This window comes from Nicrophorus vespilloides, unplaced genomic scaffold, assembly GCF_001412225.1.
Source record: "Nicrophorus vespilloides isolate i.1.1-1 unplaced genomic scaffold, Nicve_v1.0, whole genome shotgun sequence".
Taxonomy (NCBI): domain Eukaryota; kingdom Metazoa; phylum Arthropoda; class Insecta; order Coleoptera; family Silphidae; genus Nicrophorus; species Nicrophorus vespilloides.
The window spans coordinates 64,849-92,815 of NW_017098356.1; the positions used below are offsets into that span (position 1 = coordinate 64,849).

Sequence of the window (27,967 nt, forward strand, 5' to 3'; positions counted from 1 at the left end):
ATAGGCAACTTCTTATACATGATTGTACTTGAGATCCTTGAGATGCAATATTATATACAGGGAGTAGTTTTAAATTTAAGTCCTAAAGCATTTCGCTTAACGAGCAAAAATAATTGTAAGAAAAATGATTCGCTTAACGAGCAACGTTTCGCATAACGAGTGACGATGAGAAGAGAAATCCCGGATTGCGCGTCTTCTACATCCTTTTTAAAACTTGTGTACACATATTATGTGTATTTATGAATATGTTTCAAAATCCGCAAATTTTGGAACGGATGAAACTCATTAAGTGAGGTTCCACTATATACATATAGGTAGAGGCTCTTCCAAGAGGGAAGAAGAGGAGAAAAGTAAACATTTATTACGGATTTCAAACTTAGTTGGAGGTGTAGTTTACATACATTAATTTCTTCACATTATTTGACGAAAATATAATTGCAATTCTTTACTTTACTCATGCCATCATAATTAAATAGTTTGTCTACTTATAAATCTTTTTTGTTTTAAGCAATAGAACTGCTTGAACTATATAACTTCTTTCAATTCTCACTAGTATTTTCTAACTTAACCCTGTGATTCCATTTGGAATCATTAATATTTAAATACAATTTCGACGATTAAAACTGTTGGATGCAACTAATGTAAATTGAAGCTAGATGTATTTTTAACAGTAGATAATATTGAATAATGATAAAAAAAACAGCTTTTATAAAGATTTGAACAAAAAAAATTGGGTTGAAAAGGGTTAAATTCAATGAATTTATATATTTTTTTCATTCAAAAACACAAAATTGCATAAGATCTACTGTATAACTTCTTAGAATTTTTTAATAACATCTTCAAAACAGAAAAAAAAACTTACAATTATTAATTAAATATTTATACTTATAAATTCTGTCATATAAGCAAGGTATAATAAAATAAGAAGTAGAAGAACTGGATTCGAGCTCTACAAATTTGACTTTCTTTAATTAATTGAAATAAATGTACGTTTTTATCATTGTTGTTGATGATGAGGAGTAGTAAAGGAATGTCTTTCAAACATTGATACTTGACTTACTTGCATTGCACGAACTAAATTCTAAATTAACTTGACTTGATGTGTGTCAAATACAACAAAAGATTTGATCGTGCACAATTAATGTATAAAGGGGAAGGCAATTTGAGAATTTTCTTTAAAATTATAAAGAGCGCACACACGTTACGACGCTTTAGTGGGTCGAAGAAGAAGATGGGCATCAATGAATTCATTTCGTCCGTGCGTGCATTGTTGTCTATAAATAGAGTGATTCCAGTGTAAAAGAGTTTCAGAGCAAGCCGTGTGCGAGAAATTTCTAAATAATCTAATTATGGATACAAAGGACGCACAGAACTGTGAATTCTTCTCCCCCCTTTCCTTTGGGAACGCAACGATCCGCTCGGAAAATCCGTAGCGTACAATATAAAAATGTGTGCACATTTTATATTATTTATTTTATTTTTTTCCCACTAATTATTTCACTATAAACAAAAACTTAATGCACACCACATCAAAAGAAATTTTAACAATTCAATTGTTTAGAATGAAAGAAACATTTGTTTTTTTTTTAAATTATTTATTTATAAACGTAATCTGTAATTAAGAAGTTTATATGGACTGTAAAAGTAATAATTGTAGATTTGTTAAATAAAAGATAATTATATTATTTATTTTATTTTTTCTCAATAATTATTTCACTATAAACAAAAACTTAATGCACAACACATCAAAAGAAATTTTAACTATTCAATTGTTTAGAATGAAAGAAACATTTGTTTTTTTTTTAAATTATTTATTTATAAACGTAATCTGTAATTAAGAAGTTTATATGGACTGTAAAAGTAATAATTGTAGATTTGTTAAATAAAAGATAATTATATTATTTATTTTATTTTTTTCTCACTAATTATTTCACTATAAACAAAAACTTAATCCACATCAAAAGAAATTTTAACAATTCAATTGTTTAGAATGAAAGAAACATTTGTTTTTTTTTTAATTATTTATTTATAAACGTAATCTGTGATTAAGAAGTTTATATGGACTGTAAAAGTAATAATTGTACATTTGTTAAATAAAAGATAATTATATTATTTATTTTATTTTTTCTCACTATAAACAAAAACTTAATGCACATCACATCAAAAGAAATTTTAACAATTGAATTATTTAGAATGAAAGAAACATTTGTTTTTTTTTTAATTATTTATTTATAAACGTAATTTGTAATTAAGAAGTTTTTATGGACTGTAGAAGTAATAATTGTAGATTTGTTAAATAAAAGATAATTATATTATTTATTTTATTTTTTCTCACTAATTATTTCACTATAAACAAAAACTTAGTGCACACCACATCAAAAGAAATTTTCACAATTCAATTGTTTAGAATGAAAGAAACATTTGTTTTTTTTTAATTATTTATTTATAAACGTAATCTGTAATTAAGAAGATTATATGGACTGTAAAAGTAATAATTGTAGATTTGTTAAATAAAAAATAATTAAAAAAAAATAACTCTCGTGGCCCTTTTTCTGCCCCCTTTTGGTGCTTATCAATCTCTAGAAATTTTTGTTGTTGTTGAGATTCGAATTGTGAACTTTTGTATCGAATTGGCTTTGATTTAGTTTGTTTGAAATTGGAATGAAGGAGAAGCTGCAAGTGTTGCCTAGGTTTGCACAGCGCGCTCAGATGTAGTAACTGGAATAAAATTCAAATCTGTACCAGCGATGCGATATTTAATTTATTGCTATGAATTCCCTAAATATTCAATGATTGCAATGTTTTAGAACAAAAAAGTTGTTGGTTTTTTTTTAATATGCGAATTATTTCAATGTGTTATATAAATCAGAAGACATTATTATCAGGAGTGTTGATGGTTGTAATTTGTGGCGCGCGCGTTATGTAATTCACATATAGATATAGAGAGTTATTAACGAGTCCATGTCGCGAGATTGGATGTTGTTGTTACATAAGTAGGCCGGTTTCTTCAGTGTGTCGTGTCGCATCCGCGCGTGCAAGAAGTCAAACAAAATAACGTTTCGCTCTTTGGTCGAGTCGAGTGGACGTGTGAAATTGTAAAAAGTTTTCGGTAGTAGTAGTAGTAAACTATCGACGCCGGGGGTGCAGGCGTCGCGTGCGAAACGCGTCGGAAAGTTGCGAAGAAAGCCGAAATGACAGGTGGTTTCGGGCTTAACTACCTTCAAAGAGCTGCAAGTGAAACATTCAGTTCTAGAATTCACCTGGTACAGAGCGTTTCATCCCCCTTCAGCAATCGATAAACCAAGCGCTACGCCGCCTGCATTCGATTAACCAGAGTTTCAGCGACACAAAAAAATATATTACAATAATAACAAAAAAAACTTGATTAAAGTACGAATAAAGTGAATCCTCTTCATTGGAAGACGTTTCTTGATACTTCTCGCAAACTGCGGCAAAATGCCAAGGAATTATTATGCGAAGCTTTCGATTTGATTCGGTCGCGAGGGAAAAGCGCGTTTTTTGGGGACAAGAAACAGCAGCAGTGGTGTGAATTGGGACAAGAAAAAAATTATTTTTTTTTAAATAATCTAAAGTTAAGAAGCGATGATGAATAACCACCGGAAGTCGTCCGGATGCAATGGACCAATTCAAATGAGTGACGTTTCCGTTATAGACAATTGGAAGGACGCTGCGAACAACGGGTATTTGAAATCGGGCGCCGTCGAGGAGAGCGTCGGTCCACTCCTAGGGACCAGCGGCCCGGTTACCACCGTCGTCCAGGTTTCCGGTTCCGGTGCACGAACCATGGTACTGCCGGGAAGGTCGAACTACGCGAAGCAGAAGTGTCTTCTGATTGCCCTTCTCGCTTTATCATTGATAACAGGCGTCGCACTTCTCATGCTTATTAACGTCAGCGACACTTGCAGCTCTACCGGTAAGTTAACAATTGCTTCAAAAACAAATACTTAAATACTTCCTACACATTTCTCTTCTATAATATTTATTTACGACAACTTCAATTAATAAAATACATTTATAATATTCTCATGTTTTCCTATTATTTTAATTCAATCAACGTCGATAAAAAAAATCCATGTACAGGTTCCGTTCCAAAGGGTTGTACGTAAGTCGAATTTGTTCGTAAGTCGGGGGAATTTAAAAAAATTAACTTAACCACACTTTATCATGGTTTTTACTTTTATATATGTTAAATTCCGTATAATTCCTGACTGCATAAATTTGAAGAAATACATTAAAATAAACAAAATACTTACAAATACTTTTTCAATGTAGACACGACAATTATTTAATAAAAAAAAACGACAAAAGAAACAAATGCAACAAGAAATTATTAATTTTTTTTTGGTCAGTTAATTTTTGTTATCACTATATATCTTCTTGTAATAAGTTAGAGCTTTTAGAATTTTGTTCGTAAGTCCAAGAGTTCGTAAGTGGGGGTTGATGTGTAATTATCAGGCGTTTTTAAAAACAATATTTATTATGAAAAATGAAACATAAACATTTTCAAATAACATTTTTAAATGATTATTCCTAAGCGTAGTCACTTCAATAAATGCTTTACCTTTGTAAATAATAGTTTTATTGAATAAATATTAAAAAACACAGCAATTTCATTAACAAAACGCCTGATAATTATGCACCAACCCAATATATTTGTCTTAATTTTTAAATTCCTATAGGGTTTTATCAGAAATACGACAAGAAACACATATAATCAATTGATTCAACAACAAACAATTTTTTTAACATTCTTCTGATTCCTATTATTTACATTGTTATTATCAAATACATTTATTTAATAGAGATTATAGAGATTAAGAAAAAAAAACATAACAAATTGCTTCAATAATAAAATTGAGATTTATTTTTGATTGTTGGAAATTCACTACTTTCTAAGTTATTTCGACATTAATTGAGTTAATTAATTGCACTTGTTATCTTTAATTGTAATTAACTATATTGTAATTAATTTGGGACCGCCTCAATATAAATAAGCAAATAAATTAATTAATTAATTTGACAATTAATAAGATTTTTTCTTGTTATTGCAATTATTAAAAACAATTTGACTTACATTAATAATAAATACACTCTGTATACTAATTGAAGCAGGAAAATCGATCTGAACAAGATTCTTCTTTGAGTCGATTTATGTACTTGCAATTTAATTTAAACAATTTACTTTAATTATAGAACGTATATAAAATGCATTTATTCATGAAATTATTACTTAAAATCTTCTAAATAAGTGTTGAAGCTTCTGGTAAATGTCCCAAGAATATCTTATATGATCCGATATGGTCTAGTGGCTAGGATACCTGGCTTTCACCCAGGAGGCTCGGGTTCGATTCCCGGTATCGGAATTCTTTTGCTGAGTGAACTAAAATTATATAATTTTAATTACAAATACAATCGATAATAATTATATTGTTTTAATATGTATTTGAGCACTCTTAAAAACGAATTCCAATATTAAACATGCATCATTTTCGAAATGTAGATAAGTTTATTTTGCTTTGAGCTTAAGAGTTTGGAGTGTATTGTTTATGTTAAGACAAACTATTATCATATAATCCAAACACCATAGATAATTTCAATAGACTTCTTAGAAATTTTTAATCATTAACACTTAGTAATATAAACTGTGAAATTAGTTATTATCAGTTAAATAAACTAATATTTTGTCTGTTGAAACAAAGAAATACAATCAATTTTATTATAACAAACTATTTAACAATAATAAACAAAATTTGAAATGCAAATTGTTTATTTAATTACAAAGTACAAAATGTATGTAATTTTTATAATTATTTTAGTTGTTAGTTGTAAAAATTATGTTGTAACTAAATAAGTATAGGTAAATATTTAATTTCATTATTTGTTATCCAACAAATTTATCTGATTTCTGGAGTTAATTTTCTTGCAATATTTTTGAAATAACTACATAAATTAAAAATAAACATTAACTACGAAATATTGAAAACAAATTAAAAAAAAATAAAATTCCGACTACCACAATCCCGACAATCAAAATCCCGACTATATCGAAATCCCTACAGTGACTTTTATTATTATAAATTTCTACAATAATATTTTTATGGTAGTCGGGATTTCGATATATTCGGAATTTCGATATAGTCGGGATTTTGATTGTCGGGATTATGGTAGTCGGAATTTTAATACAGCCGGGATTTTGATACACTCGGGCTTTCGAACGTCTGGATTTCATATATTTCAATATTTATTGAAATATAATGAATTACAAAGTAATTAAAAAGTAGTGGGAAACCGTAGTCAAGGATAAGACGGCATATGGATTTGTATATGGATGTTTGTCACTTTATGGATATTTCGGAGTTACGAAAGGTTAAGGAACGGAAATGACGGGATCTGGATTTAATTTTGGATTTGAGTTGTTTGGAATGGGTAAAGGATATTATTACGTATTTATAGCATTTATAATTAATGAAATAATTACATGAATAAAAGGGAAACATAAATAACGAAGTTATCAAAAAAAAAATCATAATGTTATGTATCTATGTTAGTTTCAAATTAATAAATGTATCTTTAAGTAAATATTTCAAGTAATTCCAATATCAGGAATGAAAATATTCGTTTGCTTAATAACATTAACATTTTTTATTTATTTACAAATCTATGTTAACACTCATTTCAAGCAAATGTCTTAAGTCTTTCAAATTTTATATTATTAACTTTAAGCTTATTTTCATAATTCAATTATATGGGTCTATATCACAAGCACGACAACCGAAAGGCCGTCTATTGAAATCCCGACGTTTGAAATCTCGACTATATCAAAATCTCTATAACCATAATCCCAACTGTATCAGAATCTCGACAACCATAATCCAGACAAACATAATCCCGACTATATCAAAATCCCGACTATATCGAAAATTTTTACAATAACATTTTTACATTGCTATACTTTTATTAACAATATATTATTATTAATTTATTTGATTTCACTGAATTGTTCATAATAAACCTTAACATCTCAAATACAATTAGATTATTAATTGTTATTAATTATTATTAATAACAATTTAAAAGTGACTACGCTCCGGAATAATTTAAAAATGTTATTGTAGACATTTTCGATATAGTCGGTATTTTAGTTGTCGGGATTTTAATATAGTCTGAATTTTGATATAGTCAGGATTATGGTTGTCGGGATTTCGAACGTCGGGAATTTGATTGACGATATTTCGGTTGTCGGGCTTGCGATTACCACCGGAATTATATAATATGGATTATCCAAACATACACATTTACACACAAAGAAAAATAAATATTGAAATTTATATTAAAATTAAAAGAATTCATAACAAAACAATTATGAATACTTGTGTATATAATTATAATTACATAATTTTGGTTCATTAAATAGTTTTTTGGCAAAAGTATTCCGATACCGGGAATCGAACCCGAGCCTCCTGGGTGAAAGCCAGGTATCCTAGCCACTAGACCATATCGGATTTATATATAATTTTAAGCACTAAATTGATTCACATTCAACGAAGAATTACGTAAATTCCTTTCTAATTATAACCGAATTAAATTTAGCCTTTAACCCTGTAGTTCAAATTTATACAATCTTTCATATAAGTCCGATATGGTCTAGTGGCTAGGATACCTGGCTTTCACCCAGGAGGCTCGGGTTCGATTCCCGGTATCGGAATTCTTTTGCAATTATTACCTAAAAAAAAGAATTCATTATTAACAATTATTAATTGTAATTAATTATTATGCATAATTTCATGTGTATCATATTATAACATTTTGCGATGGTTAATAATTAGAATTATTGCAATAATCATAATTAAAAAGTAATTAATTAATATAAAATCAAATTTGTTGTATTAACTTTGTTTATAACTAAAAATGAAGAATATTTTTAAAACAAGATTATTATTATGTAACTTTTACAATGATTTATGTATAATTATGAGAATTATAATCTAATTTTCTTGTATCTTAGAATAAAGCAAACTTTGTGTAAGCTGAGATTACAGGAAATTAGTTAATATCATTATAGAAAGCAATGCATTTCATCCATTTAAGGACCTTAATCAGGCCCTTGGATTAAGGTCAGTTATAAATCGTACTGGTTATGCCGTAATCCTTTCAACTTGGAATATAACGAAACAGCTTTCGGTTATTGATGAATGTTTGACCGCAAAATCCGGATTGCTGAATTTAATTTAATAAAAAAAAAATAAAACAAAACTTTAAACGTCGATATAATTTCTTAACGTTGCTTTTTTTTATAACTGCAACGAGTTTTATACATTTTCATCTGAAAATTTACCCCCTCGGCATTATAAAAATGGACATTACGCAATCCCCGATAAGTAACTATCAATATTAGCATACCGTAATACATCGTTGACAAACGCGTCTCTCGCTAAATCAATATTTAGTATGAATTAGTCCAGAAGAAGCATCGGCGACACACAAACAATACCACTGCTGCACAGTTATAATTGAACTTCGCCCATTTGCACAGTTTATGATTAATTAAATCGATTATTACGTGCTGACAGTTTCAATTGACGCATAAAACAAAGACAATTGAATTTAATTCATTTATTTTTGTTTGCAGTCTTTGATTAAATATATTCAAGTTTTGTACTAAGTTACAAACAAATTTTTTTTTTTCCAATATATAGTAATACCTCGCAGAGTGCGGACTGTTTGAAATAAACGGCTTGACAAAACTTGTATAAAGTGAAAAAAAATTGTATAACATTATTTATGTACATATAAAAATAATACTGTGTATTCATTTGTTAGAAGCGACTTAATAAAACTTAAAATACTCATCAAATTATTTATGTATAAAAAAAATATTTTTATTTTGCTCAATATCCGGATTGATCGAAGCTTCCGCACTATGCGAGGTATTATTGTACATGTTTTCTAGTAGCTTGTAAATATTAAGTTTGAAACAAAAATTGTTAATAAAATAATGTAATTTTTGGTTATGTATCATTTTAAGTCGAGATAGAAAATAACGCGATTTTCTCTTGTTTTTAACTTGTTTAAGATTAATTTCATTGATTCTGACATGTTGACATTTTCAATTAACGAAAAAAATGTATTTTTTTAAGTCTTTGATGAAATATACAAGTTTTTTAGTAGTATGCTGTGTATATTATATTAGAAACAAAAACAAAAGTTGTTATTAATTATGTCATTTAATTAACAGTTTTAATAGCATTTAAAAATTACATTAAAATTAGAAACAAAAATTTGTAAATTAGGAAGAAGAAATAAGAACTGTAAATTTTTTTTGAAGTGCAAGTTTGAATAAAAACCATGTAATTAGAAGCAAATAATAGCAATATACATAACCTGTAAGTAATTTATAATTTTGTAAAAAGATGTCTGTGTGCAAATATAATTGATTGACGTTGATAAAGTAATAAAATATTATAATTTTTGGTTATGCATCTTTTTGAGACGAGATTTTCGGCTATTTGCATAACTTTAAATTAATGTAAATGATTATTACGTAGTAACATTTTTAATTGACGCAAAGACAATGAAATCTATATTATTTATTAGAAACAAAAATTATAAATTAAATGAAAAAAGAAAACTGTCAGTTAATTAACTTTCCCAGTTAAAAAATATGTTTTAAAGATATTAAATTAAAGAAAAATGTACTACACGTAAGTTATTTATATTTTTCTCTTTAAAAGAATATTGATTCCAAATATTTTACTATTAATTCCAAACTAATAAAATAAATACAATTTGAACGGAAATACTTGGTTAATATCGTTTTGTAATAATAGTTGATCTTATTTGTTTTATTATTATGACTGTAATAATATTATTATGAAATATTTTCAGGAATCTGTTTGAAATGAAAAAAATTGGTTTCTAACTAATTGGACTTTGTCTTTACAAATGTTATTATTACAGTTAAGTTCGTGTTATATGTTATATCGTATTCAGTATTAATTTGTTAACACGGTATGGATCGAATATAAGAAAATCAGAATTTGTGCAAATCAGAATAATTCGTATCGCGTTATATGAAAATCGTGTACATTGTTATATATAATTCCGCGTTATTTAGAGAAACGTATATAGAAACCACGAAATAAGTACATATAAATCAGATTGAATTGTTTTGTTTTATATGAATGCTGCTTTGTTATGTTTGTACGCTTGTGTAATAAAAATTTATGGATACAAAGGCAGTAAATATTTCATTGTAGGGTGAATTAGATTATATAGAAATCGTGTAATAAAAGTACTGCGCTAATCGCAATATTTTGCGTATAGGTTACACTTTTTTGGTATCTTTGATTTAATATACAAGTAGTGTATATTACGTTAGAAAACTGTCATTTATTTACGCCACATAACAAATATTGTAAGAAGAAAAACTCAACTCAAAACTCATTAATTAATTTTATTTCAATGTGAATTGAAGCAAATAAACATAATTTGTATACAATTTAAGTTATTTGAATAATTTTCTGTGTAAAAAGGAATATTGACTATAAATTAAATATTTTTTGTTTATAATTAATCGATTTATAATTAATTGAACTTTCCCCATTTACAAAGGTTTTTATTACAGCCAAGTCTCGCCTTTAATGTAATAATAAATTCAGGATTAGTATAGATCAGATTAATTTGTTAACTCGGTACGAATTAATCCGTATGGTACGAATATAAGAAACTCAGAATCCGTACAAATAAGTATCGCGATGTGTGGAAATCGTGTACCGTGTTATAGTAAAACCGCGTTATAAGATTTGTACAAATCAAATTAATTCGTACCTCGTTATATGGAAACCACGAAATAAATACGTATCGAAGCATCAGGTTATGTAATAAAATTGTATAGATACATAGGCAAAAAATATATGTTTACATATCTCAAATTCACATTGTAGTTAAGTTGGATTATATAAATACCGTGTTAAAAGAGTACTCAATATTTTGTTCCGTGTTATATGAAAACCGCGTTATGAGATAATCTATTATTAAGTGGTGCATTCAAGTTATGAATAATGAAGTTATGTAATAATATTTTATATATAATAAAAAATCAGTAAATATTTATTTACATAGCTCAAATTCACATTCTAGGAAATTTACTTAAAACCGTGTTATAAGAGTAGGAAGGCTGTCCTATTATTAATGAACTAAACTCAAAACTCATTTAATTATATTGAAATTATTTTTTCATTGTGAACTGAAGCAAATAAATGTAAAATGTGTACAATTTAACTTATTTGTACATTATTCTGTTTAAAAAATATTTACTGTAAATATTTTATTGATTAACGTCGATGGAACTAATAAAATAATTAAATTTTTTGGTTGCGAATTGGCACGGAGCGAGAGCGAAAATAACGAGATTTTCAGTTCGTAATTAATCTTCGACCCAAATAGAACGGAATCGGGCGAATAAATCCGTCGAACTTAATTGGTTTGTTTATCGTCCGTGATCATGCAAATGCGAGCGTTATGTAAAGAGAACCGAAATAAAATAATAATGAAAAAAAAAACAGAAAGATAATTTTAATTTCGATGAAGGATTCGAAACGTTAATCGGATTTTGTAACGACCGCATCAAATTGTATTTGCGTAGTCCAAATTTTTTTTTCTCGAACTCTTCCCTTCTATTGGTGATAGGTGGTTTGGCTTTTGTGCAATTTGTGTGTATATATCGAGTGGTCACGTAAACATTGGAGTGTTTCCCAAATGGACCCCACCCCACTTAAGGATGGGGAAGATCGATTATTCATCAGCACTACCAGTCACCGCAACATTGTGGCTACTGCATTATTAGAAGCGCGCTGACCACATCATCGCAACAGCCTCTCTTTCCTATGAACACCATCAGCAGAATCTGCAAAAACAACAACGAAAAAAAAATAAATAGTAAAGTCTACAAAACGTTCTATGCATTATGCAGCACCCAAAAGAGGCATTTGCGTCATGCATTCTATACTATACACACCAACCTACGTTCTCTGCTAGCTCTAGCTTCAACATCCTGGCTTCTTCAAGTTATTATTATTATTATTATTATCTTGCAAGCCGCGAGGCATCGCGCGCTCTGGGAAATTACACAGATATGATCTATATTTCCCCAGTCGGATCAAACCGAATTTCGCAACGTCCCCTTTAATGTTAGTATTATTCCGGGTAATTTCGCATTCCGTTTCCTCAAATGACTTCCATATTTGTTTTGAATCATATAGAAAATCATTTCCAACATCAAATTATAATCTCAGACAATCTCATTGAGTTTAATAATAAAATTTACATTATAGGATATTTACTTAAGTTAGATTATATAGAAACCGTGTTACAAGAGTACTGCGTTGTAATAACTATCTATTAAAAACCAAAAAAATGCTTGATTAGTTTAATGATGTAAAGAAAGTTATTTATATATAAAATTTGTTAATTACATTTGCAAATATTGTCCAATTGTCGGATCAAACCGAATTTCGCAACGTCCCCTTTAATGTTAGTATTATTCCGGGTAATTTCGCATTCCGTTTCCTCAAATGACTTCCATATTTGTCTTGAATCATATAGAAAATAATTTCCAACATCAAATTATAATCTCAGACAATCTCATTGAGTTTAATATTAAAATTTACATTATAGGAAATTTACTTTAGTTGGATTATATAGAAACGTGTTATAAAAGTACTACGTTGTAATAACTATCTTACATTGCAGTACTCTTATAACACGGAAATATTTTCTTCCGCGTTTTATGAAAGCATTACAGGAATGTTAAGTCTCTAATTAAATCTATTAATACCAAAAAAATGCGTGATTAGTTTAATGATGTAAATAAAGTTATTTGTCAAATTATAATCTCAGACAATCTCATTGAGTTTAATAATAAAATTTACATTATAAGAAATTTACTTAAGTTGGATTATATAGAAACGTGTTATAAAAGTACTGCGTTGTTATAAGTATCTTACATTTGCAGTACTCTTATAACACGGAAATATTTTGTTCCGCGTTTTATGAAAGCATTACAGAAAAGTTAAGTCTTAAATTAAATCTATTAATATCAAAAAAATGTGTGATTAGTTTCATGATGTAAAGAAAGTTATTTGTAAATAAAATTTGTTAATTGCATTTGTTTACAGTGAAACCTCGCTTAACGAATTTCCGGATTTTTACTAGTATAGTGAAATATATTCAAAAATACAAATAATATCTGTACATAAGTTTTAAAAATGATGTAGCAGCACGCAATCTGGGATTTCTCTTCTCATCGTCACTCGTTATGCAAAACGTCGCTCGTTAAGCGAGTCATTTTTCTTACAATTCATTTTGCTCGTTAAGCGAATTGCTCGTTATGCGAGGTGCTCGTTAAGCGAGGTTCCACTGTATCTTTATTTCTTATATTTAATTAAGAAGTTTGTTCCGCATTATATGAAAGCATTATAGGAAAGTTAAGTCTATAATTAAATCTCTTAATAAGTTATGACATTTCCAATTGATGGTTTAAAAGTTAATTTAATTTATATTTGTTGGTATCTTTGATGGAATATACAAGATAACTAGTAGACTGTTGTGTATATTACGTTAGAAAACTCATTTAATTAAGCCACATAATAAATATAAGAAATAAACTGAACTCAAAACACATTTCATTACATTGATATTTTTTTAAATGTGAATTGAAGCAAATAAATTTGTATACAATTTAAGTTATTTGTATATTTTTCTGTTTAAACCAAATTTACTGTAAATATTATTGTTTAATGTCAATGAACTAATAAAGTAATTACATTTTTGGTTGTGAATTGGTACGAACCGACAAAATCAAATTATAATCTCAGACAATATCATTATTTTTAATTCAAATAACACATTTTATAGCTTAATAAAAATATTCTCTTGTTTTATAATCTAATAATAATATTTATTGCAACAATAAAGTATAAAATTAAAAAAATACTTAATACTATAATATAAAAGAATTAAACTGCTGCAAAGGCCTAGTGACAATAGGTCATTCTGCCCGCATAATTTAATAATTTTATTGAGAACATCTCCAAGTTACGACTAATATCAAACATCAAATTATAATCTGATACAATCTCATTGAGTTTAATAATCATTTTTAAGAAATAAAATTCTCATCTGCAAATAACACATTTTATAGCTTAAAAACATAGTTGTTTTTTGTAATTTAACAATTTTGCAGAAAATATTACCAAGTTACAACAAACATCAAAATGTAATCTTAGACAAGAAAAAACTTAACTTAAGTTTCATGGTTAAATATAAGAAATAAAGATAATTCAATTGGACAATATTTGCTAATGCAATTAATAAATTTGTATATATAAATAACTTTCTTTAGATCATTAAATTAATCATGCAATTTTTTTGGTTATTTTACAATTTAATAATTAAATAAAAATATTTCCAAGTTAAGACTAATATCGAATATCAAATTGTAAAATAAGACAAAATATAAAAAAAAGGTATTAAATTGGAGAATATTATTATGCAACTGCATAATAATCATCAAATTAATCACGAAATTATTTAATCTCTTGTTGTTTTACATTTGCGAATGATGTGATCAACGCTTTGATTTTGAGTCAAATTAAACTCTTCTTTATGCCCTCCTACAAGTACTGAATAAAGAAATCATAGTAAAAGATACAAATAGATATGTAGTAAAGAAAGTAATCTGTAGTATTTTTTAAATTATTTATTAATGAAACAATTATTATTAACTAAAGAAACTGCACAAAATCAACGTACTGTTGTGTCCAACCATTATTATTATAATTGTTAATATTCATCCACGGCGTCTCTTAGTCGCATTATTATATAAACATATACATCAGCATAATAGAACCTCCACCGTGATTCCGGTTCGATACACTTTAATATAAACAAAGGGGACCAAGAGTAAACATTCCCATCGATACTCCTATACCTTTACTCCGAATTCAAGACCTTATTATAAACACATAATGATCATTACACGTACAATCGTAATCGATCATCTTTTTCATATAAACAAAGCATAGGATTATTTTGTCCTGGTCTTATAATAAACAAAACCAACAGGGCAGAATCCCGTGGGAACGCTTAATCATCAATATATACAAACCTTACTACCGATCACAACTTTCACGAATTTTCAAGAATTAACTTTGTAAGTAGAATAAGTATTTAGAATTAGTCTCAGTAAAACCTTCAAAGACTGATATAGTCCCAGTAAAACCTTAATAGATTAACATAGTCTTATAAGAATCTAAATATGATGAGCATAGTCTCAGTAAATCTTAAATCGACCAAATAACGATTAAAGTTATATAAAACCAAATGAATTTCATTAAATTTCCAACTATTGAGACTCCACAATGACAACACCAGACAATATTCCACTGTGTCCAGAATTCCATTCCTGGGACAAGACAGTACATAACTTATATTTTATTCACATAATTTTCATTTTAATTAAAATTATGCAAATTTTAATATGTATTTAAATGAAGTAAATATATATAAAAAAAATACAACAATTACTTTTAATTAAAAATACGAGAAAGTCGTGATAATTATGAAAATCACATTTTTAATTAAATGTTTACCAGTAATTTAATTTGTTTTAATTTTTTTATATATAATAAATTCGTTTAGTTAAATATTAAATATTGTACAAACTTTTTTTTGTTGAACATCTGCATTTGTACCTTTGTTTTTTTTTTCTGTTGCACGAGAATTCCGAAAAGTAAACCGAAGAGAGATTAAAAAAAAATGTTATTTCGCCTGTGGGGAAAATGTATATAAGTTTGAAGCAAGAACCGCTCCAACCTTGGTTCTGCTGAAATTTATTTCGGCCCACCCACCAATTTAATTAACGTTGCAATCCTTAAACAACGTCCAAAATAAAATGAAAAAAAAAACGAAACGAGACAATGTGGAAAAAATAAAATATATATGCATTACAGACGTGAGGTAAATGGGCCACGGCCTAAACGGACGTTTCAATTATGTAAGAAGACAATTGTATGTGCTGCACGTTATAATGTGCTTTGCAAACCAATCGATTTCTTTAGATACACAAAAAAATATTTACACTTTAGAAATCATCAAAATCGTTTACATAATTTTGAAATTAAGTTTTTAAGATCACTTTAGTTTATATTTTATGAAACTATCGATTTCTTTGCATTTGTATTAAAAGAGAATTAAGTAGGAAAGTTATTTATTTATTTAGATCGATGCATTTCCAATTGCTTTGAATTTGATGTTTCAATTCATTCTTATTTAATCCTTTAAGTTTATCCATTCCTGAAAATTGTATTTTCATTGGTTAATCTATTGTTTCAGGTGTGAAGAACAGCATGTGTCTAACCGAGGAATGCGTTCGTACAGGTAAGAATGTTTATGTATTCGGTTACACCTCGCATAGTCCGGGTAATCCGGATTATTTGAAACCGAATATACAGTTTGTTTTTACATTTTCAAACTGGATTATAGTGAATCCGTACTGATCGAAGCCGCACCATGCGAGTTGTTGCTGTAATTATTCAATTTAAACTGAAAATTAGGGATTTTTCATGGAAACGAAATTTGATTGTTCGTAGTTTCGCGTTTGCGGTATTACAATTACGCGTTTCTGGTTTGACATGGAGCCATTTCCAAAAATCCAATTAAAATTCGGTCGAAGCGTACGCACATCGCCGAGCTCCATATAATGAGATGTAATTCCGGTAAATTAAGCCCCGGATCTGCCGTTGCGGATGGTTTCACGTCGGAAATTGTTTCATCCCATTTATTTATCTTAATATAAAATTAAACTGGAATTATATAAAAAAAAATGTTAATTAAAAAATGTCAATGAGCAATTTTTGAATCAATTTTCGTAATTTCCTTATTTTTCATATACACACATTTTTATACACAAATATAAAAATTAATCTATTAATAATTATAGTAAACCCTCCTATAACACGGTTTTCATATATCGCAGTATTAATTAGTCGCGTTATAGGAGAACTGAGTTTCTCATAACATACTTTTCATATAGCACGATACCAAATAATCGCGTTATACGAGAATTGACTTTAAAGAAAACCTATATAAGTATCAATTAATCGAGTTAGGTGAGGATTAAGTGAACAGTAAAACGATTTTTAACGCGATATTTTTTAATTGCGTTACAAGAGGTTATTTTATATTTTGATAAAAATCTTGCTAATAACGGTCGTGTTATAGGAGAATTCAGTTTCTCATATAAAATGGTACCAAATAATCGGGTTATACGAGGGTTGATTATAGAGTAAAACCTTTTTTAACGCGGTATTCTCTTAAAGCTGTATCAATTAATCGCGTTATAAGAGGATAATCTATATTTTGATAAAAAAATCTAATATCGGTCGTGTTATAAGAGAATTGAGTTTCTCATAACATGGTACCAAATAATCGCGTTATACGAGGGTTGACTGTAGAGTAAAACCTTTTTTAACGCGGTATTCTCTTAAAGCTGTATCAATTAATCGTGTTATGTGAGGGTTGAGTGAACAGTAACACGTTTCTTAATGCGCATCTTTTAATTGCGTTATAGGTTAGTCTGTATTTTGATAAAAATTCGCGCTAAAATCGGTCGCGTTATTCTTTTTTAACGCGGTATTCTCTTAAAGCTGTATCAATTAATCGCGTTATAAGAGGGAAGTCTGTATTTTGATATAAAAACAAATGCTAATACCGATCGTGTTATAGGATAATTGAGTTTCACATAGCATGGTACCTAATAATAGTGTTGTACTAGGGTTGACTGTAGAGTAAAATCTTTTATTAACGTGGTATTTTCGTATAGCTGTATCAATTAATCGTGTTACGTAAGGGTTGAGTGAACAGTAAAACGTTTTAACGCACTATCAATTAATTGCGTTATAAGAGGTTAGTCTGTATTTTGATAAAAATGTTGCGGATAGCGTCGCGTTATAGGAGGACTGAGTTTCTCATAACATGGTACCAAATAATCGCTTTATACGAGGGTTGACTATATAGTAAAACCTTTTTAACGCGGTATTCTTAAAGCAATATCAATTAATCGTGTTATATGAGGGTTGAGGGAACAGTAAAAGGTTTTTAAAGCGGTATCAATTAATTGCATTATAAGAGGATAATCTGTATTTTGATAAAAATGTTGCTAATAGCGTCGCGTTATAGGAGGACTGAGTTTCTCATAACATGGTACCAAATAATTGCGTTATACGAGGGTTGACTATATAGTAAAACCTTTTTAACGCGGTATTCTTAAAACAGTATCAATTAATCGTGTTATGTGAGGGTTGAGTGAACAGTAAAACGTTTTTTAATGCGGTATCAATTAATTATGTTATAAAAGGTTAGTCTGATAAAAATCTTTCTAATAGCGGTCGCGTTATAGGAGAATTGACTTTCTTTTATAACATGGTACCCAATAATCGCGTTATACGAAGGTTGACTGTATAGTAAAACTTTTTTATTGCGATATTATCGTGATATGTGAGTTTGAGTGAATAGTAAAACGTAAAAGTTTATTTAATCTTTATCAATTAATCGCGTTATAAGAGGTTTGACTGTATATTGATAAAAATATCAAAATTCATTGCTTTATATGTTTCTTTTTTTAAAAGTAATGGATTTTTTTACATAAAGGTTTAAAAATAAATCAGAAATTATGAAAACTTCTTTGTTCGTCTTTAACGATCAATTAAAGAAGTTTACGTATATTTTTGGTATTCTGGGTTAAATAATATTTTCAGAGAAAAATGTCGTGCACGTGGCTACGGCTGTACGCACGCAACGTAACTCCACTTTTAGTCGGCTAATCAATTCTGAAGTGGAAATTTATAATTGTTATTTTCCTATTCGATACGACGGTTACGTTTCCATTTCGAATACCGGGAATCTGCGACGTGAAATTTCAATCCAATACGCCGCAAAGCAAAGCTTGGAAATTGAGTTGTGCAACCTTTCATATTGATAATTGTAAGAACTCAAATATGGTTGCATTACTTGGAAACATGACATTAACAATACGTTACATTTGTAATTGAAATTTATTGTGGCAATAAATTTCACTATTTATTTAGAGTTTCAATATTTGATACGTTTTTTTTTGTAAAGTTAAATGAAATTGATATAAAAAATAAAGATACATTTTAGAAAATATTTCAGTTTCATAATTGAAATATAATTTTCAGTTATAATATGAATCCTTTGGAAATGTCACGAAATAGTCTTGAAATAATTGTTCAATTATGTATAAGGAAATGTATTGAAGAAACATTTTAGAAATGATTTGAATATCAACGGAATGACAAGTTGAAATATAACAGATGATTCTCAGGTTAAAAACACTGGTTTCCAATGTGAATCCTCTGGCAATACGATGAAACGGTACGTGCTTTTCGTGCAGAACGCCGAATGCATACTGATTCTTTGACTAGATTGAAGCCGTCCCAGTTATGATTATGCAGCCTCCTCCTTCGACGTGTTCATTATGTAACTTTGCGAAACGAACGGACGGTCGGTCTGTAATAAACTTGCGGCGGCGAAGATACAAAGATACAAACCAGAACGTGGAACGAGCGAGAGAGGAAAGATAAAGAGATGTACTCCCTTATTATTGCCACTTATCACATCTCAACTCGTTTCGCTCTCATAGCAGACACTTAACAGATTTTTACGACAACGAGCGCAGCATCTCATTCCATCCACTACAGCTGTTTATTACATCTCTTTCCGCCGCGAGATATGCAGCTAATTATCACGATTACATTCGCATCTAAATAGTATTTCAGAGCTTTGCTTTCAGCCGCCCACAAATAATGCTTCCAAATTTAATAATTTTAATTAAAAAAATAATTTAAAAAAAATATAAGCAGAGTAAATTAATATATATATATATATATATATTTTATTCAATTTTATTGTAAGGTTGTAATCAAGTTAATGAAACTCGTGCGACGGACTAGTATTGATCAATTTCAGGAATGTATTTTTCATTGCACTTCTGGCGGTTGAATGGGCCTTTTGAGAGTGGCACAGAATAAAACATTTGGGATGAAAAAAAAAGGGATGGAGCAGGAAGAAGGGACAGAGATAAAGGACGCGCCGAACAAAAAGCGTGCAGGCCACGTTCCCTAAATTATTAAACGGTCCAGTAGTTGCTGTTTTATTTATGTTTATGGGTGTCCCTTTTAACGGGTCTTCTTTTTCTACTTCTATTCCGCAGCGTCTTCACTTCTATCCGCGATGGATCATTCGGCGGATCCTTGCGTCGACTTCTTTCAATACGCTTGTGGTACTTGGAATAAACAACACATCATTCCGGAAGATAGGAGTTCCATTAGCACGTTCGAAGTGATGGCTGATCAATTGCAGATCATCCTTAGAGGTACTTAATAATGTACTTCGTTTTACTCTTAAATAAATGTTTTGTATGCAGGTGTTTTGGAGGAAGAAATCAATGAGTTAGATAACGAGGCCACCATCAAAGCGAAGACTTTTTATGGAACGTGTATGGATACTAGTAAGGATTGTTTTTGGATTAGGATTCAGGTGTGTAAAATCTGTTTTCGTTTATGGTTTTTTAGTGCAGATTCGGATGGTGGGCGATACGCCGTTACGTGCCGTTCTGGATTCTCTTGGTGGTTGGCCTGTAGCTGTCGAAGGTTGGACACCACCGGACTTCTCAATCGAGCAACTATTGGGGCTGATCCGAGGGACCTACAACGAAGGCATCCTCGTGGAGCAGTGGGTCGGACCGGACGACCAAAATAGCTCCGTTAACATCATCCAGGTGCGCACAAAGTAAGAAGTAAATAGATAGGCACATCATAAGGGAAGGGAGACTTTGCTCAAGTAGTAGTTGTTGTTGATGTTGTTGTTATTTGTGAAGTAGTGTACTATGAAATTCACCTTTTAATTCATCACAGCATTAAGATTAATTTTACAAGTGTTTGGGCTTCGATATGTATAGTTGGATCAGATGCAGCTGGCTTTGCCTAGCAGAGATTACTACCTGAAGGCGAGTAGCGAAGGAGACATGGAAGCTTACCACAAGTACATGACCAACATCGCCCTTCTTTTAGGAGCCAACAAGACGACAGCTACTGAAGAACTTAGAGAAGTCATCGAGTTCGAAAGACGACTTGCCAATGTAAGTATAAATTAAAACAGTGATCTTCAAAATGTACATATCTTCAAAGACTTTTTTTTTTGGAAACTAAAAAATTTCTAGTAACAACTGCCTTCATTTAAGACAATATGTCTTAAGTTATTTCAATATAATAAATTTACTCATAATATCTATATATTTTTACAAACAAGATCTGTGGATGGTAGGAATTCAGCAATGTTTGCAGATCATTGGTTAAAAAGTTCTAAAATAAGTTCAGCTCTTGGATGCGACCCTTCAGGCTGAGCAATTCGTTGCACTGCTTGAAATATTGCGGATTGCATGAATGCACTCTTCAGATATCGGTTGTGGAGAAGTCTGGAAGTCGTTTACGAGACATTCCGAGTTGAAAAATCAGGACGTTTTCTGTCTTCTTATCCCGCATTTCCCCGGAGCAAAATCGTCGTCGTCTCCATGGATTCCGGAAGGATTATTGCCGCTTGGGAGATTTGTCATGAGGCGATTTCACGTCCAGTCGGACGAACGCGATTTATATCGAAACCATAGCCGCTTTTACCGCAGCGAATCAAATATTGGTAGAAATAAATCCTGTCCCTCTTTCAATACTCTAGATTTATTATTATAGTAATTATTATTTATAATTGTATTTGAATTTATTGGAGTAATTATTGTGCGAGTTGAAGGATCTTGGTAAACAAAAATATTGTTAATGTTACAGGCATCTTTACCGGAAGCCGACAGACATGATACCAGTGTAATTTACAAGAAGTTTACTTTGAAGAAGCTGCAATCTCTGGTGCCTGAATTCAACTGGGAGGTTTATTTGAAGGTGTTCTTAGATATTAAGTTCACAGATGATGAGCCTGTTGTTGCATACGGATTATCCTACTTCATCGAAATGGGGAGGTTGTTGAGGATCACCGATAGAAGGTAACAATGATTATTTGCCTTTGAGATGCAGTTGATGTTACTTATTATGCAGGGTAATCCACAACTACGTGATGTGGAGATTGATAATGGCTTTGGTGCCGCACATGATAGACGATTATCAAAGGGAACGTGTGGACTTCAGGAAAATCCTTCTTGGTATACAAAGTGAGAGGCATAGGTGGTCCCAGTGCGTCGAGTGGACGAACAAAAAATTGGGAATGGCAGTTGGTGCGCTTTTCATCCACGAAAACTTCAATCACGAAAGCAAGGTGATATTTCCTTAGCTTTCTGATTAGATCGGGTTTAAAGACTTTGTTTAACTAGGAGACGGCTTTGACGATGATCCATACCATCCGAGAAGCTTTCAATGAGTTACTCGCAGAGAACCATTGGATGGATGATGAGACGAGGGCAGTTGCCAAAGAAAAGGCTGACGCTATGAACGAGAGGATAGGATATCCCCAGTTGATCACCGACAAGGAAGAACTCATCAAGGAATACGCAACAGTAAGTCTTTTTTGCTATTATCTTATATTTCCTGAATTAAACTTTTGTCTTAATAATACTTAAGCATTTGTTAAATAACTATTTTCGGATTCACAGGAGGGCTATGTAATCTAAATTAAACCTAATCTCAGATAGTTTTAATGGAATCGCGTTTTTTTTTCAATTTATTATAATCCTGTGGAGTGTTGAATAGAGTTATATAAAGTTTCATCACAGAATTAGCTTCCAATCCCATCGGTTTCCACTTTGCACATAACCATTATGTTTACCTACTGAATCCGTTCATATGATGATCATGATCATCAACATAATGCGTGCTTCATGGTGATATGCGACAATTCCCGTTTTTTGGTGGTGAGGGGGAGAAGGATGGAGGAAAGAGGAAGGGTTTATCTGCACCGTCATTTTCAACGCCGAGCAAATTAGATCTGTCACGCTTGGACCGTTTTAATTCGCTTTACGTCGCGCTTTCGGCAATCCCGCGCGTAATGCATTTAATTTCCTCGTGAAAATTAAATGTTTTCAATTCGATAATGATTCTTCGCGTTTGGAAATGTTGTAAACATTTACTCCAATTATAGCCCTTATTACATTTCCTAATTGAATTTCAATTTATTAAATCCTAAATTTTAATACTTTCTATCTGCAAATTACATTAGTTCTTGCACATAAATCCCACAGAGAAATCGATTTATGGGACTATGATTTCAAGGAATTATGTTTCATTTCTTTGTGACTATTAATAATCGCGGTTGATCGCATCGGTAAACATCTTCCTTGCTCGGAAACTTTGTAAGTTTAATCGTTTGGAAACACATCTGAAGAAAGGTATACGTAGCAAAACTAGTCTTCGCTCGAGTAAACCACTTGCAACCCTTATAAATTAAATCAATATTAAGGGATTATTTATTCATGTTTTTTTTTTTGTAATATTTCAAATAGCTCAACATAAGCAATGACGGCTTCATGTCCAATATTTTGAACGTCCTGAAATTCGACGCAGAGCAGAATCTCCAGAAGCTACGATTACCGGTTGACAAAGACAAATGGTCCACGGAACCTGCGGTAGTTAATGCCTTCTACAATCCCAACAAAAATGATATTGGTAAGTGCTATTGTTTAACAACAAACTACTACATTACACTCACTTCTCGACTTACGACGCAACTTCGTAAGTCGAAATGTAATTAAAAATGACAAAATTACAATAGACTCGAGGGATATATTTGATGAAACTTGTAAAATAAATCGAAGTTGTAAGGTCATAAGTCGAAAAGTTATTTTATTAAACTCTATTTTCCATGAAATATTTCATTGACTTCTCTGATTTGAATTCATCGAATGCATTAATCAAAACCATCTGGCGTTCATCCATTCCCAATGCGATTCACTAAATTACAGACTTTAGCAAAGACATTCCAACTCGCAATAAATCTGAGCTGAATGCAGCCGATAAATGGATGATCGCAAATGAAATCATTAAATTCAATGGCTCCAATTGAAAACCATATACACATATATAAATACATATATTCTATTGATTGCCATACATTTCATTTTTACGGCCATAAATAAAATCACATCAAAACAAGTCGATAAACAAGTTATATATAATTATGAAACAATTCATCTCGATTGACCGACTTCTTCTTGCAATGTAATGTAATGTAAATAGAGTTTGTAATTATTTTTGCGTGTCTTTTGCTTTGATTCGATTAGATAATTAATAGATATGAACATTTACATAACTGGTATTTGCGAAAAATGCAATTCGTGTTTGTTTGTTATTCTGGAGGTATAAGTGTTCTTGTATAAGACTCCGTGGCGCAACGGTAGCGCGTCTGACTCCAGATCAGAAGGTTGCGTGTTCAAATCACGTCGGGGTCAATCAATTCTTTTGTTATTTTGATAATAATTGAAATACTTTATTAATCACATAACTTATAGTTTATTTAATATTATGTAATATTATAAGAATTCTAGATTTGAAGTGCTACAAAATATTGTAATTAATATTTATATTGTATAATGACAAATTAATGTAATAGTAATACAGTGGAACTTCGCTTAACGAGCAAAATGAATTGTAAGAAAAATGACTCGCTTAACGAGCGACGTTTCGCATAACGAGTGAGGATGAGAAGAGAAGTCCCGGATTGCGCGCCTGCTACATCATTTTTAAAATTTGTGTACATATCTTAAGTGTATTTTTGAATATGTTTTGAATATGGATTAAATTCGTTAAGCGAGATTTCACTGTATATGAAATCATTACGAAGTAAATTGGATTTAGTTTTGATGATTTGGAAAAGGGTGATTAAATAAAGAAGGATTTGGTATGTTGGAAGAGAAGTAACCTCAAGCGCATTCAATTCCGAATTCATCAAAATCTTAATATGTTTCGTAATGGTCGAAGTTCAAAAGTGGGGAATGAAGTAATATAATTTGGAGCTCATCTGCAGTTGCAGGAGATGGGAAATTGGGAAATTACGTCTCTCGGAGGGCGGCTGACGACGCTCGTGCAAAAACCGAGGCGATCAAATGAAAAATTACTTTTCCACATTTATTTTACTCTTCTCTCTCTCGTATCTTCTGTAGCGTGTACATTCGGAAACCCTACAAAAAAAAAGAGAAAAGAGTATTGAATTAAAACTCGTTTCCAATCTGGTTCAGTGCATAATCTGTAAATTTCTGCAACGAAATTTATCGCCAAATTAATTAAATGTTAAATAACTCATTTTTTTTCTGTCTCTTTCCAACTGTTGCAGTGTTTCCTGCCGGTATTCTTCAGCCTCTCTTCTACAGCCAGCATTTTCCAAAATCCCTCAACTACGGCGGGATCGGTGTGGTAATTGGCCACGAAATCACGCACGGATTCGACGATAAAGGTAACGTTTTGCGCAATCACCGATTGCATCCAGTCATCGCGCCTCGTTTAAGGTAAATTTCGGTCATTACTCGAACGAACATGTGATTTCGAAGGAGGTAAATTCCTTTCGATGTCTACACATCATTAATATTCTGCGAGGGGTGTTTACGCAGCACCAATGCGTTGCGCAAATCAAAACAACATTTGCAGCTCAAAACAAACAACAATCTGTATATTTTCATTTGGAAACGCATTCTTTTTTTTTGTAAATTTTGTAAAATTAAGTTAATTTTATAGTATAAACATTATTTGCGTATCCAAATTGTATTTTCAGGTCGTCAATTTGATAAGGAAGGAAATATGATGCAGTGGTGGAACAACGCTACGATCAAGGCTTTCAGGGAGAGAGCCCAATGCATCATAGACCAGTATTCCAGGTACAAGATCGAAGAGGTTGGTCTATACGTCAATGGCAGAATGACCCAAGGAGAAAACATCGCTGACAACGGTGGCTTAAAGCAGGCTTTCAGAGTAAGAAAGCAAATATAAGTTAAAGTGATATTAATTGAATTATTGTTAAACTTAGGCTTACCGGAAATGGGTATCAGAACACGGTGAAGAACCGGAACTTCCGGGATTGAACTTGACGCACAACCAGCTGTTCTTCCTCAATTACGCACAGATCTGGTGCGGATCAATGAGACCTGAAGATGCTCTGACGAAGATCCGCTCGAGCGTACACTCTCCGGGTCCTATCCGTGTCCTGGGTCCTCTTTCCAACTCCCTGGACTTCGCGAAGGCCTTCCAGTGTCCTCTTGGATCCCCGATGAATCCCACGAACAAATGCAGCGTGTGGTAAATATCGAAGGAACGATGATGACCGCTCGTCGGAGATGGAGTGGCTTAATTAGATTGATGGATCGTTAAAAAAAATTAAAGTACATGGAAGAGCAACAAGCGCAACACGAGCTTTGCCAGGGTTGATTACCTGATGGACGCAACAGGCTGACAAGAATTTCCTCTTCAAATCTATCTCTTTTTTTTAAATCTAAAACCTCGTCTATTTAATCGACTCGTCACAAACGCAGGTGGCGCATTGTAATCCTAGATACAAGCAAACATATTAATAATTATTAATGTATTTAAGACGTAAGTTTATAAGAGTGTATCTAATTTTTAAGTGCAATTCTCTTACTACTAGGAATAAGTTTTTTTTTTTTTTAAACAAATTATTATTTATTTATCTAAGGTTTTCATACTCGTAAGTGATTGTACAATCGCTTAGTACTTACCACTAATTATTTATGATCGTCAATCCAATAATTAATTTGTCAAATAATAAATGACAGAACTATAATAATATAATTTATTTACATAACAAATACGTTTAAAATGTGCTGAAATGCACACGTTACATTAACAATTTTATTATATAATTGAAATAAAGAAATGTCAAAGTGGAGAAGTATGATTTGTTTAATTTATTGCGCAATCCATTAATATTTATATGTTTTAATTGTAATTTTAATCATTACTATATGTAAATATAAAAAAGAAATAGTTTGCTAAGCAATTAGGATTTAGGATTAGGTATCTTAGGTCGTTAGTTTGTCTCTATAGAACTCATATACTACTTAGGATTAAAGAAAATAAATATTAAATAATCTATACTAATGTAATTTAAATACACATTTGTTTTTTTTTTTGGTCGTTTGGTGTGATATTTATTAATAAAAAAAATAATATCAAACAAATGTTGTCTTTTATTCTTCATTGATGCCCTTACAACGATTCAATTACATAATATCAGCAAATCGAAGTACGATTTGTATTCGCACTTCTTGATGATGTGACAAAAGTGAAGATGCTGAAATGAACCATTTTATTGATTTTCAGGATCAACGTAATTACATAAATCAACAAGAAACGTAAACTGGGGACCGTCAGTTTTCGAATGGGTGCGCTGAAATTGATTTTGAAAATGCTTGAAAATTTAGGAAATATTTGCCCAATTCTTTTAATTACTCGAAAAATAATTTACTTTTTTTGTATTTTGTATTCTGAATTAGTTACGTTATTACGATTTGCAAACTTCTCATTTTTTGCCCTAACAATTCGACTATTACAAGCAACCAAATAAACAGAGATTTATGTTCGGTTGCAGACATCAAAGAAAAATGTATTTATTGTTGCATAATTTTGCTAATTGTATAGATTAATTATTGCCCTTATTGTGCAATAATAAACACAATAAGGGATTCAACGTAATGCAATTTATTATGTAAGAAAACTTACGTAATATTAATTATGTCATCTATTATGCAAATCAATAAATATTTCAGATTATTATGTTGAAATGATGGTAATTCTTAAGGAGACTAAAGTAAAAAAAATAATTAGGGTACTAATAAAAGTGTAATTATCGTCTAGAAAAAGGATAGCAA

At 30.6% G+C, this 27,967-nt stretch overlaps 1 protein-coding gene and 4 non-coding genes across 5 annotated transcripts; 4 read left to right on the plus strand and 1 right to left on the minus strand.

Moving 5' to 3' along the window:
* Positions 1 to 2,991: 2,991 nt before the first annotated feature.
* On the plus strand, positions 2,992 to 26,831 carry LOC108562238 (neprilysin-2-like). Its single transcript, XM_017920512.1, has 13 exons — positions 2,992 to 3,934; positions 16,414 to 16,458; positions 20,312 to 20,473; positions 20,525 to 20,608; positions 20,673 to 20,878; positions 21,059 to 21,238; positions 21,936 to 22,147; positions 22,200 to 22,416; positions 22,472 to 22,654; positions 23,597 to 23,759; positions 25,423 to 25,542; positions 25,858 to 26,054; positions 26,110 to 26,831. Exons 1-13 carry the CDS (start codon positions 3,604 to 3,606, stop codon positions 26,380 to 26,382), a joined length of 2,373 nt encoding a protein of 790 aa, XP_017776001.1. The 5' UTR covers positions 2,992 to 3,603; the 3' UTR covers positions 26,383 to 26,831.
* On the plus strand, positions 5,313 to 5,384 carry Trnae-uuc. Its single transcript has one exon. It is a non-coding gene; the product is annotated as a tRNA-Glu (tRNA).
* On the minus strand, positions 7,452 to 7,523 carry Trnae-uuc. The gene has a single exon. It is a non-coding gene; the product is annotated as a tRNA-Glu (tRNA).
* On the plus strand, positions 7,655 to 7,726 carry Trnae-uuc. The gene has a single exon. It is a non-coding gene; the product is annotated as a tRNA-Glu (tRNA).
* Positions 24,470 to 24,541, plus strand: Trnaw-cca. Its single transcript has one exon. It is a non-coding gene; the product is annotated as a tRNA-Trp (tRNA).
* Positions 26,832 to 27,967: the final 1,136 nt, after the last annotated feature.